Below are 12,458 nucleotides of genomic sequence, written 5' to 3'. Positions count from 1 at the left end.
CAGCTGCTTTTTTCTCCCTTAAGTCAAACCCATTCTATGACTTTAGCTGGTTGAATTGGAATTCCTTTCCCTCTGAAAAAGCCTATGAAACATTACCTCACAGAATCAGAGATTTCGCAGGATATAAGTGTCACAAGGATAGGTTCTTTGTTTTGTTCATTGCCATTTTCCTGGATCCCATCACAGTGCTAACACCTCATAAATACTCAATGAACAGCTGTAAAATGACCAAGTGAATGAGTGAATAACTTGGAGATCACCCAGTATTTTTCAAACATGCCAGTCTCCATTAGTAGCTGTTAAAATCAACTCAATGGATTGTGACAACAGAGTTTTTTTTTTTTAAAGGAACAAATAGAATATTAATTATCAGGATGTATCCAATGTTATATGGATAGGAATAATTTGCTGAAAAAGTCTTCAAGATATATACATATTCATATTCTAGGTACTTTTTACATGGTCACAATAAAAAACCTGGGAATCGATTGACACAGTCCAGCCTGCTCATTTTACTGATGAGATATCCCCAGACCAAAAGAGGTTAAGAAACCATTAGTTAAAGTCTAGTTCCCAGTTGAGTATTTCTTACACTCTGCCTCAATCCTCTCTCAGATGGAAAAGATCTTCCTCCTTCAGCATGTGAGGTATCATTGACTTTGCCATCCTGCTTGTCAGACATCTCTGACCTAATAAGGGTTTAATAGTATGGAGATAGAGATATGTGAGAGCAATGTGGCAGTAATATCCATTATAGTTGTAGATTCCAAAGGTGAACAGGCAAATTCATTAACTCAGGTAAGTGCCAACCTTGAAACAAGGGGGAAATGCCTGCATTTCTGTTGATACTTCTATTGCACATCTCAAACACTCTTCCTTTTCCTTTTTCACGTATGTAGTATGGAACAGAAAATAAAACACCAGGTTGGGGTCTTGAGAACCACATTCATGTCCTTACTGTACTATAAATATTTATTTGAGCTCAGACAACTTACCTACCTGAGATTCTGGTATTTCATCTCAAAAATGAGAAGCTTGAACCAGAATTAATGGTCACTAATTGCTTTGGGGTCATGTGGTCATTTGAAAACAGTGAAAGCTATGCAGAACATATACAGCATCCTGGGAAAATAAAACATGTCTTAATCTGTTATGAGTGGAGAGAAATCCCTCCCAAAGGCAGAGAGCTACCACTCTGGTGAGATACTTTTATACCCCGTGGAAAAAGTGGACACTTATATATAGAACCCCTAGCACCCTGCACTGCATAAAGTGATAGAAATAATAATAATTATTATGACGATGATTGCCACTAGTACTTATTGAAAACAAACTTTGTGCTAAGGTCCTTTTCCCACAGTAAAATTAGTAAGATTCCAAAATGATTTGTTCTTGTAAAAAGAAAAAAACACTGAGTGGAGATGCTTTGCATGTTTCCATAGTTGTCTTTAAGGAAAAGAAATTGCATTAGCTCAGAATAGTGCTCAAATTCACTTTAATGAATAATAGGATATATTTAATAGGTCCTGAAGATGAGGAAGGGTTCACTAGAGAAATGTAGGGAAATAATTGAGGATAGTCAGTGGTTCTTAAAGCTGGTTTGATACCTTGGAATTTTTCTGAATGGTCACAGATGGCCCCTGAGACTGACATTTGTAATGAGACTAGGTCTGCATTGGATTCTAGCACAGAAGTACATTTAAGAATTTCACCATCAATAACAGCCTAAGGATTATGCTTGGCCAAAGTGTCTAGAAATGAAACAAGAATTGCATCTTCAGGTTTATTTCATTTATCAGGGCAAAACAGAACAAAACAAAAACCCACATTACATTTTCTTCTCAATTCTACGCTTCTAGTTCACACAGTCGTCAATGGGGAAGTTAGGCTGAAAAACCTTCTACATTTACTTTGTTTGGTTAAGAATATGGATTCTGGATTCAAAGGCCTGAGTTTCTGTGAGATTCCATTACTTACTAGCCAGGTAGTCCTGGGCAAACTTACCTAATCTATCAAGTTCCACATTTGAGAATGGAGACAATAATATCTATCTCATAGGGTTGTAAGTGAAGGGTTAAGTGAAAGAATCTAAGAAAATAGCTCAGCTAAGGACTTGGCAAGGAGTGAGCACCAGCTAATGTAAACTGTTGATGTTATTATTCCTAGTTTATAGACTCTGCCTTGGATGTTTCATTGCATTTTTGCCCAGAGGACTACCCAGAGTACAAACCAGTGTCAGTAGAACAAGGAAACATTCAAAGCCTATCTGGGAAGTGGAACTCAGCATTCTGAGCACTTAAAAAAATGCTAAGAAAAATTTGGGAAGAATCCTGTGAATACCAGAGAGTGTCCACGGGAATACAGAGTCCATGTGACCAGCCCACAGATGGATTAGCTTGATGATAACCTGGTTTAGTGTAGATTGCAGGGCACAAGATTTACTGTTTTCTACAGGCAAGGTAATGTGCAACTAGTAAGTAGTCCATGTAAGTAAACAATGACCGTGACTTTTCTTGAGCAGAATTCTTCCCCAGCGTACCCTGTCCTGAAGTCATAGTAAAAGCCAAAGTGCTTACAGGGCTCTCACAACTTGTCTGCATTGTCTACTGCCCTCTCTCTCTCTCTCTCTCTCTCTCTCTCTGTTCATGCCAGCCTCCAGCTATTCCTAGCATGCTCTGGCCTCAGGGCCTTTACACTTTTTGCATCTGCTTGGGAGAGAAACAGAGCCAACTCCCTCACCTATTTCTGTAGTCTTCCCTGATCCTGTTTAAAATTGCACACCCATCCTGTCCCTCTGGCCTATTCTTGAGATTTCTCCTTGGCACTATCACCTTCTAACATACTACATAACTTACTTATTTGGTTCATTGTTTGTCCTCCAACCCCTGAATGCAAGCTCCCTAAGGGCAAGGATTTGTGTGTTTTGGCCATTGCTGTATTCCTGGTGCCTAGAACAGGGCTTGGCACCTAGTGGTGTTCAGTGTTTGTGGAGTGGCTGTCAGTGAATCACATAATCACCAGTTCAACAGGCTAGGCCTCCCCTCCAGGAAAAGTCTTTTAGCAGGCTTTTCTTGGAGGGCTTGATTCGGGAGAGGCATTTCAGAGAATTCTTTCAATACAAGATAATGTATCGTTGGCTTTGTTACATGAGCCTGTATCTCAGCCAGAGTATCATCAAATTACCTACATAGTGTAATGTCTGAAGGGACTGTAATGTAACTATCTTGGTATTCCTGTACACTGAGCCAGAGACTGTTGATTGTGCACAAAAGAATGGAAGTATTAGGTTGCTTAAAATTTCTAGATCCCAATTTCTGTTTTTTCTTGGAGTTTTATATGACACTGCTAATTTACTTATCATTAACAACATTTTGCCATAGCCTTATTTTTCCCTGGAAGAGATTTATTTTAGTGATGGGTCTATGGATTATCTTTTTTTCCCTATTTTTTTTTGCATTTTCTTTAATAAGCACATATTACTTGAAAATGATAAATGGGGGACTTTCTGCTAAATCTGTGTAACTTTTTTATAAGGCAGAGAAGGATTTTTTTTTAAAGCCTATATTCAAAGTCATATCACTTGTCAAAATCCCTGGGAGATCCAATTGTTTGAAGAACTGAAAATCCTAATGAAAGATGAGAGGGAGGGCTTGCAGAATCTTGGGAAGAGTATCAATACTAGAGGAGTTTCTTATCCAAGGAATCAAGGTATTTTCAAGAACCTGTCACTGTAGAGTGAGAGTTGATATTATACTCCAGGCCACCAAAGGCCTGTAGCCAATGACCTTTTGGGCTCTGAGAAGACTGTGAGGTGCAAAGAATGCTTTATTTGGCATCCAAGGACAAGGTGTAAAGTAAGTCACTTTAACCTGCAAAGAAACCATACAACCCTAGCTATTCATGAGGTATTTAGGGTCAAAAGTTAAAATGAGATTAAAGTATGCACAATGGTAAAAGTACTTCACACACTGTAAAGGGCTCTGCAAATATTTGGGTATTGATGTTTCTGATTAGCTGAGCCCTGTATTTGTCTGAAGAAGAAATCAATTTGAGTTTAAACATTACAACTAGTTATGTGACTTTGAACCAATCCTTCCACTTTCTTAGCGTGTTTTCTAGTTTAATGGAGATCTTGTTGGCCTTCCTTCAAACAATTATGTACAAGCTCAAATGGATGTGGAAATTTTTTGGAAAGCATAATGCATGATACGATCTGAGGTGTTATTCTGCAGCCTTTGAGTTGGTCAAGGCCTCCTGGAGTCTAAAATACAGTGCATACCTCTTCCTATGAGATCATGTTAGGTAAGAAAAGCCCTTACCTGAGATAGATAAGCTCTTGAAGTTAATATTTAAATGAATTTCTTTTAAATGCAATGCTTTCCCTTCCATATTATTTTGATAAAAATTCCTTAAAGGATAAGGTGGTTATTCTTTTTTTAAAGGAGGCAGCTAGAGTGCAACATGCTGTTTCCAATTTTCCAAATCAGGGACCTGTACTCAGGACAGTGAAAAGGGCTAGAGAAGCAATGGGAGTAACAAGAAGCTTTGAGGTGGCCAAAGGTGACAGCCTTGCTGGTGGGGAAGATATTTCTAGCCTCTGGGGTGGGGAGGAAAAGAACTCATTCCTTTTGAAAATGTTCTGGCACAAAGCAAGTCCCAGCCTCCCCTGGGTTTGGCCTGCCATCTGGCCCTCAGACTGGGATCAAGACCTAGAGGGTACCCTGTGATGGTCCACCATGGGAAGATGCTGGTTCTCATTTAGCAGTCTGAAAACTCTCTGCAGAAGGATCCCTGGTTGTTGTTGTTGTTTTTCTTACTGTGATATCTCCAGAGCTAACATGGTGCCTGCCACCAGCAGATGCTCATACATACTTGATGAATCAGTAATTGAAGAGTGGTTAAACTATTAGCAGTGACAACAGAAGCATTTGCAAACTACCTAGGGCCCCTATTGGTCATGAAAAGGGTTTGGGCAAGAAGGACATCCATAATTCCATCAGCGCCTCAACCCAGGCAAATGGTGTTTTCTTACCGTTGTGATTGTACTATGGCCTAAAGCTGAGTAGCCTGGAGAATGACTTTGTTTTCACAGCTATTTAAATATGAGTTGGGCTACAAAATCCTTTGGTTCATAGGTGCCACATTCCACAATACATCCATTATAATAGTTGTTATAGTATAATTATAATTCATAATTTTTAGATTTAAAAATATAGTCCATCAATTCAAAATTTTGAAATCTTTAGCACTATTGTTCATAACACTAGAAGTATTTATTGAATTAGATGGAAATCCTCAGAGAAATCAACTCCATAGCTTTTGGGGGGTGGCAATATGATCTACTCACAGGTGTGTTATATGTATTTTGGGGGTTGGGGTATGAAGATATTTTAAGCTTCTGTATTTTCCTACTTCTTGGTGAATATAAAATGTCCTGACCTCCTCCTCCTGGCAATGTTTGTCTAGATAAAATCTTTCTTTAAGATGGGCCTTGTCAAAGTAGCCTTTGTCAAGAGCCTTGTCAAAGAGGGGTGCCTGGGTAGCTCAGTTGGTTAAGCATCTTGACTCTTGATCTCAGCTCAGGACATCATCTCACCATTGGTGAGTTTGAGCCCTTCCAGGGTCTCTGTGCTGACAGCCTGTAGCCTACTTGGGATTCTGTCTCTCCTCTCTGCCTCTTCCCTGCTTGTACTCTCTCTCTTTCAAAATAAGTAAACTTTTTTTTTTTTTTTAAGAACCTTGTCAAAGAAACAAGATAATTGTTGACAGTACAACAATCCATATACAAAATCTGTTTAATGGTCATTCGTGTAAGTAGATTTATATAAACAGAAAATAGTTCCATTTTTTCTTTGCGGAGCAATCAAGCAAAACAATAGGACCAACACAATTAATAGCCCAAAGATTTGGATACAATGGCCATGCTAAGACATGAGCGCCATCTGGAGGGCCAGCTTGAAACTACAGTGCAGCATCTGAGGAACACAATATACTTAACATTAAGATAAGGTACCATTTTGTGGACAGGGGGCAACAGAATCAGGAATGAGCTACCTTCATTCCACAGCCTGAGCTCCTACTGTTTCAAGATTCCAATTAGAGGACTGAGAATATTGTTAATGAGTGAGGTACTTTTAGCAGAGGTGGGAAATGAAACTTTAACATCTGAAGTGTACTAACATTAGCTCATTGGTAATTACAAGGCAGGAAGTACTAGGCAAGAGGGAAACAGGCAAATGTGTCCCCATCTGCTGTGTCTTGATACCCCATCTCCTTACCTTGAGTACGGCCTCATACAAATCCATCAAAATTTTTATTCACAAGATGTAAATGACTGATCGTTTAGGTTTTCCAGAGGCATTTACATTTTAATAGAGACAGAGAGATAACTGGCACAATTTCCAGATGTCAACTGTTGGTGAGGCTATGGTGGAGTAAAATAACTTCCTTTATCAAATACTTAATTACTTCTTTTAAATAAACGAAGTCTGTTCCTTGCTGATACACTCATTTTAATGCAAATGTTTTAAAAGGAGTCTTTAATCCTTCAAAAGTCTGAGTAGTTTAAACCATCTGCATTTTCTGTGTTTATATATTTTGAATAAGATACTGGTATTTTAATGAGATACCTAGTCCCCAGTGCTCCTCAAATATCTCTGGTGAAAAATTTTATACTTTTTTAAAAATTTCCAATCACTTGGAGGACCAATACCTGTGCAAATTAAAGTAATAATTTCATGGCAATACCTTAAGAGGTTAGTCTATCTGAACTTGTCACAGACCATTTACAGTGTGTCAGCTGGCCTTGCTCTGTCACCCGCATTTGAAGATCACTGCTCTCTTTCCGGCTTTGTCTTCTAAAAAGTACCTGCCTTTGGCCTGAAGATCTACATCCAACAGGACCACCACCATATCCAAGAGTTTGATTTAAACCTTCCTCCCAACTTTTAAAATACGGTCTTTGAATCCGTAAAAGTGAATATTTCAAACATTTTCTAGTCCCCATTTTAAACTGACCCTCTTGCGATGTGTTTGTACAACCCCCCATTCCCTCGTTTAGTTCAACTGGCTTCAGTTTTGCCAACTTTGTGATGAATTTGGACTAGACACCAGAAGCTTATGTAAGACACTTGGGTAGCACAGAAGTTCAGGTATTTAAGAATTAACAAAGAAATCCATCTAGGAACTCCATGTAGCAGACAAGACATATGCTTTCTTGATATGAAGATTATAGGAAAGCTTCAGTAGAGTGGTTTTTTGTTTGTTTGGTTTTTGCCAAAATGCAGGTTGACAGAGTCTTTTGAATGATAAGTAATTCTGGTGTTCTGACGTTTTTTCATCCACCGGTTGAAAAGCAATGCATTCTTTTTTTCCTTATTCCTATAACCCAAAACTGAAAATTCCACATGGCCATATATTAAGTAAAGTGTTCATACATTTCCATTTATAAGGCACAAAATCCACAAATCTCTCAGAGAAAGGAAGAAAACAAAGACGTGAAGATAACAAAATAACCTAGTAACAGAAAAATTTCATCAAACTGGCCTGAAAACAAAGCAGTTTCCTTTGTAGTAAACAGAGACCTTATCCTGATAGGAAACACGGCCTGTGAGAATACTCCCATGGCTCCTCTGTCAACACAGCCCCCTTCACAGGATTAGTACATAAATCAGTCCTCAGAGAAGGCTGTGCGGCCAGAACACATCAATCGCAAGTACCGCTTATCCCATAGAAGCTACTGGGCAAAAGAAAATTCTAGCTACAGAGTACCTGGTTCACCATTCTTACCCAAAGGAACCTTCAGGCATTAACCCACAGTGAGCACACATGTTCATCTGTCCTGGGGCTTGATTATTTTAAGGATTCAGGTCTAAGTTGAGGTGGTTATCCACCTGCTGGAGGACCTTAAACTAGGGTAGTTATGTGGGTCCTTTATGTGGTGGCATCTAGTTAAGAGGCCAGACCCTGGATTCCTCTTGAAATAATCAAGTCCCTACAGGGGCCCTCAGAACTACTTCGCTTTATTAGTTTTTGTTTTGTTTTGTTTTTTTAACATGTTGGCCCAAATCTGGAGATTCCCTAGCACAAGCCCCAGATTTTCTGGCCTGTAAGGCAGCCCTAATAGATTTCAAGTACTGCAGTCTACAGGTATAAAACAGAAGTGTCCTATGACACAAAACAGTATCCATGCTTACTGGCTGGGTCTCCTGATGGCTCTTGGCACTGCACTTTCTAGTACCATTTACATTATTATTATTATATGAGAATAAGCTTTCTGAATGTCCACATGGATCCAAGCATTTCCTGGAAATATGACTCCTTCATATTCCCCTATATTACCATGCAAGGTACAGATGGGAGTGACAACACTGCAGAGAAAACAGCCAGGCAGACATCATCCTGAGAAAAGAGTCAGTGGCAGAGTAGGGCACGAGAGAAGGGACCAGAAATCAGATGAACAGAGTAATTCATTATGTCTAAGGGTTTCACTGAGTCATTTTGAAGATTCTGACTTCTCCACCCTGGACAATCTGAAATCCAAATGAAATTGAGTTCTTGGCTCAATTTATTCAATTACCAAAAACCAACATAGTAGGATGGCCATTCCAATACGGTGTGGACCAGCCACACACTTACTTTCCAGTCTCAACTTTTTTATCCCTTCAGCTCCAGGACTTGCCCCTCGAGGCCAAAGTCAGAATTCCCCTACGTTTTCGGGCAGAAAGATCACCCTTAATTTAGTGTCCCATGAATCTTAGCCAAGGTCCCTTCCCTTCCTGTATCTTGTAAGGCTATGACACAGAGGAAAAAGTAATACTCCTTTTATTAGCAACAACTATAACAACAAAATTCTTGAATCCTTTGGCTTTCCAATGCCACGGCATATCCTTGGAAATACGTATTAATTTAAAAGCAACTCTTAAAAGACAAAAAGTCAACTCCTAATGTTGTACTGGGTTTTTCCCCAAATCACGACAGGCTGCCTCCACATCTCACTCCACCTGCCAGCCTCAAGAATCTTTCTTTGTCAGCCTGTCCTTGACTTTGTGCCTCAGGAGGGCTGCGGTGGCAGCGCTGCAGGCCGCCAAGAAGAAGAAAGACAGACAAGCCGTGTAGACAGACAGGGGGCCGTGGCGCTGCTGAAAGATCTCCTGCCGCCCCTGGTAGTCCAGGAGGATGGCCTCCAGCTGGGAGAGCGTACAGATGGCCAGGAAGGCGTGGAAGATCTGATGCCCGTGGCCCACAATGTCACAGGAACCTGGGAAGTACTTCTCAGGAACCGGGCAGGAGAAGAAATAGGCGCTGACTAGGAAGAAGAGGATCTGGAGAGTATGGTACCAGGCCGCCTGCTCCTGGCAGCCAGCCAGGTGGCACAGGGCCACGCGGTGTGCCACGGGGCTGATGTCTAGGACGAAGGCCAGCCCTGCCGGCACCACTTGACAGATCTTCCTCATGACTGGGTAAGGCCTGCGGTAGCGATACTTGGCATAGCAACAGCCGGCGCAAGATAACCAGCCACAGAAGGCAGCTGCTGGCAAGAAGAAGAGCCAGAACAGCTCGTACCAGGCCTGGTCGGAGCTGTAGAAGAAGTGAGCCAAGGCACTGCCATACTGGTAGACGCTCACGCCCACGTAGTCCACGAAGTAGAAGGTGTAGTGCGAGAGCTCCGACTTGGACTGCAGCAGGTGGGCCAGAAGGCTGCACGTGAGGTAAGTGATGGAGGACAGGATAAAGAGGAGCAGGGGCAGCGAGCGGGTGGAGGCCCACGGCAAGGCCTCGGCCTCAGCGAAGGCCCAGAATCGCAAGAGGACGGCCAGGGCGGCCAGCAGGTGGGTCCAGACGTTGACCACCTCGTTGTGCTTCTGAAAGAGGCTGAAGAAGTAGTAGCGCCACTCGTGGCCCGTAGGGCGGTAGCCGGTGTGGATGTAGGGCTCCCGGAAGAGCTGGGGCACGTCCGTCTCGGGGACGGTGCAGGGCATCTTGGGAAGGCCGTCCTCCAGGAGCTTGGGCAGGCGGCGCAGCTGCTGCCCGCTCACCGACAGGGTGCTCAGGCGCTCCAAGATGGCGGTCGTCATGGCGGCCGGCGGGGCGGCAACCTGCAGAGAACAGAGGAAAGTCGGCAAACCTAGAGACAGGCGGACGGGGCAGAGGCGGCGAGGGCGTGGGGTTGCTTCGGGCTTCGAGTGTGTTAGGGGAGCCGGGGAGCGGCAGACAGCTTCTTTGAGCCTCATTTTTGTTTCATCGGTACGTAATCGAGTTGGACTAAGACACCCCCCCCCCTTACCACCCTAAGATTGGGGTTTCGTCTCTGCTACCCACTGCGGTGTGAAGGCACATCTTGTAAGATAGGGCTGTTAACCAGCCTGTTTTAATGATATCAGGAAGGTACGTAAGGGTACCTTTAGAGGTACCTTGAAGTTTCCCAGATGTTATTAAAATGTAGTTACCAGACAGGCTTTAATAGTATGAGACATTATATTGAAATATTAAAAATTATAAATATTGATGTTACTAATGACAGCTTACATTTCTTGACCACCTGATCTTAAAATATCCACTAATTTCACCAGTAACTTGAAAATCTGAGATAAGCAGTAGAAACTTGAACTTCAGAGTAAAGATAGGCAAATGAGTCATCAATTTGGTTGGTAAAGACCAATACATATTCTGGGAAATACTTTAACAGTTAAAAAAAATTAACACCTGGCCTAAATTCAGCATAAAAATCTAACTGTAAAAGTTGGGGGGGGGTGTTTTTTGTTTTGTTTTATTTTTAAATTATGCTCTTTTTTTGTTTTCTTTTTAAATTAAATTGGAAAGTAAGTCGTTTTGCATTTGCTCTCCTGGGCACCTAAATCTGTACCCAATGAATTTTAGACCTCAAAAATGTTTAACTTACACTTAGAATTTTTTTTACATGACAGATGAGCCAGAGGAGCATAGCAATTATTTCACAAAATATATCACAAAAGAGCTGCAAAATTTCATGTGAATTTTTTTGGTAAAGAAATGGATTTTCAGCATGTATACAGCTACCTTCTGTACTTCATATTTTCTAACCTCTTTTCCTCAGACCAGTTCAAAATCTGATTGATTTATTGAAATGGCTCCTTTCCTTCAGAGCCCTTCTGCTGGGAGAGATACAGCAAGTGCTTCTCAAAGTATTACTAATTTTAGTGAAGAAAATGTAATCTTCCGACTCACGTTTCTTAATCAATATTGAAAAAGAAAAAAATTAGATAATGATCTAAAATAGGGCATGAAAATTAATAAAATGTAAAAAAAAAAGCTTAGGGAGACGTGGAGTCAATCCTTGGTTTGGGGCTACTTTCTGGGTAACTTAGGGCAAGTTATAGAGCTGTCCAGGCTTCAGTGTCTTCATCTGTAAAATAGGAGTAATAATTCTGCATACCATATGGATAGTTGTGATGGTTAAATGAGAAACTCTAAAATATAAAATGCTTACTAAGGATTATGGAGTCAGAAGGACAAAAAGAGGGAGAGTGGGAGAGAGGGAAAAAACAGTCATCAGAATACCTTAATTCATTAAAAAAAAAAAAAAAAGAAAAGAAAAGAAGGGGCGCCTGGGTGGCTCAGTTGGTTGAGCGTCCGACTTCGGCTCAGGTCATGATCTCGCGGTCCGTGAGTTCGAGCCCCGCATCAGGCTCTGTGCTGACTGCTCAGAGCCTGGAGCCTGTTTCAGATTCTGTGTCTCCCTCTCTCTCTGACCCTCCCCTGTTCATGCTCGGTCTCTCTCTGTCTCAAAAATAAATAAACGTTAAAAAAAATTAAAAAAGAAAAGAAAAAGAAAGAAAGAAAGAAAGAAAGAAAGAAAGAAAGAAAAAAAAAAAAAAACAAAAGAAAAAGCTAAGCAGTGCTTCTGCTGTCAGCCAGCAGGAGGATCCGAGAGCCTGAGTTAAGACTCCTTCAACTAAACTCCAGTGGCAGTTGGTGACAGCACAGCAGGGGTAAAGGAGAGGGACAGGGAATGGTGGGAACAGATGGAGTATGCCAGCCCTAGGATCAAGTGGACGCACTGGATGGCTGAGCCTAGGACATGGGGCAATGTTTCAAGTTGTCTGGTAGCTATTGGCTGAGAAGTATGTGGCCTGGGGGACCTGGGCTTTGTTGAAGCTCTGGGGAATTAAAGAGCTCTATTCTTTAGATACAGGCTTCTTCCATCTCTTGTGAAGTAGAGAGAAAAATCAGAAATATTGGTCTGATTTTGTGGTTGGGAAAAGTAAAGGTGAGTCACTGGGGATATGAGCTGTAGAATTGCTCCACCTTAGCATTGCTGTCTAAGATCAAGGGTGTTTCCATCATTCCTGGGCACCCAAACCAATTGGAGACAATTCCACATCTAAAGTTAAATAACACATGTCTGTACAATTTCTGCCCATCATTGTCTTCTCAAAATAGGATGTCTGGGACAATAGGTTCTTATAAACCAAACAAAG

At 41.4% G+C, this 12,458-nt stretch overlaps 1 protein-coding gene across 3 annotated transcripts in view; it reads right to left on the bottom strand.

The window, feature by feature from the left end:
• Window positions 1–5,777: 5,777 nt before the first annotated feature.
• PAQR8 (progestin and adipoQ receptor family member 8) overlaps window positions 5,778–12,458 on the bottom strand; it is a 120,377-nt gene continuing 113,696 nt past the window's right edge. For all 3 annotated transcript variants that reach the window (XM_058734238.1, XM_058734237.1, XM_058734236.1), the window contains one exon: window positions 5,778–10,097. In XM_058734238.1, coding sequence (XP_058590221.1) covers window positions 9,012–10,076 — 1,065 coding nt within the window. In that variant the 5' untranslated portion in view covers window positions 10,077–10,097 and the 3' untranslated portion in view covers window positions 5,778–9,011. The remainder of the gene's footprint in view (window positions 10,098–12,458) is intronic.

The sequence above is a fragment of the Neofelis nebulosa genome, chromosome 6, assembly GCF_028018385.1.
Source record: "Neofelis nebulosa isolate mNeoNeb1 chromosome 6, mNeoNeb1.pri, whole genome shotgun sequence".
Lineage (NCBI taxonomy): Eukaryota > Metazoa > Chordata > Mammalia > Carnivora > Felidae > Neofelis > Neofelis nebulosa.
The sequence above is the reverse complement of the archived record's forward strand: the minus strand, read 5'-3'. Positions and strand labels throughout refer to the sequence as shown.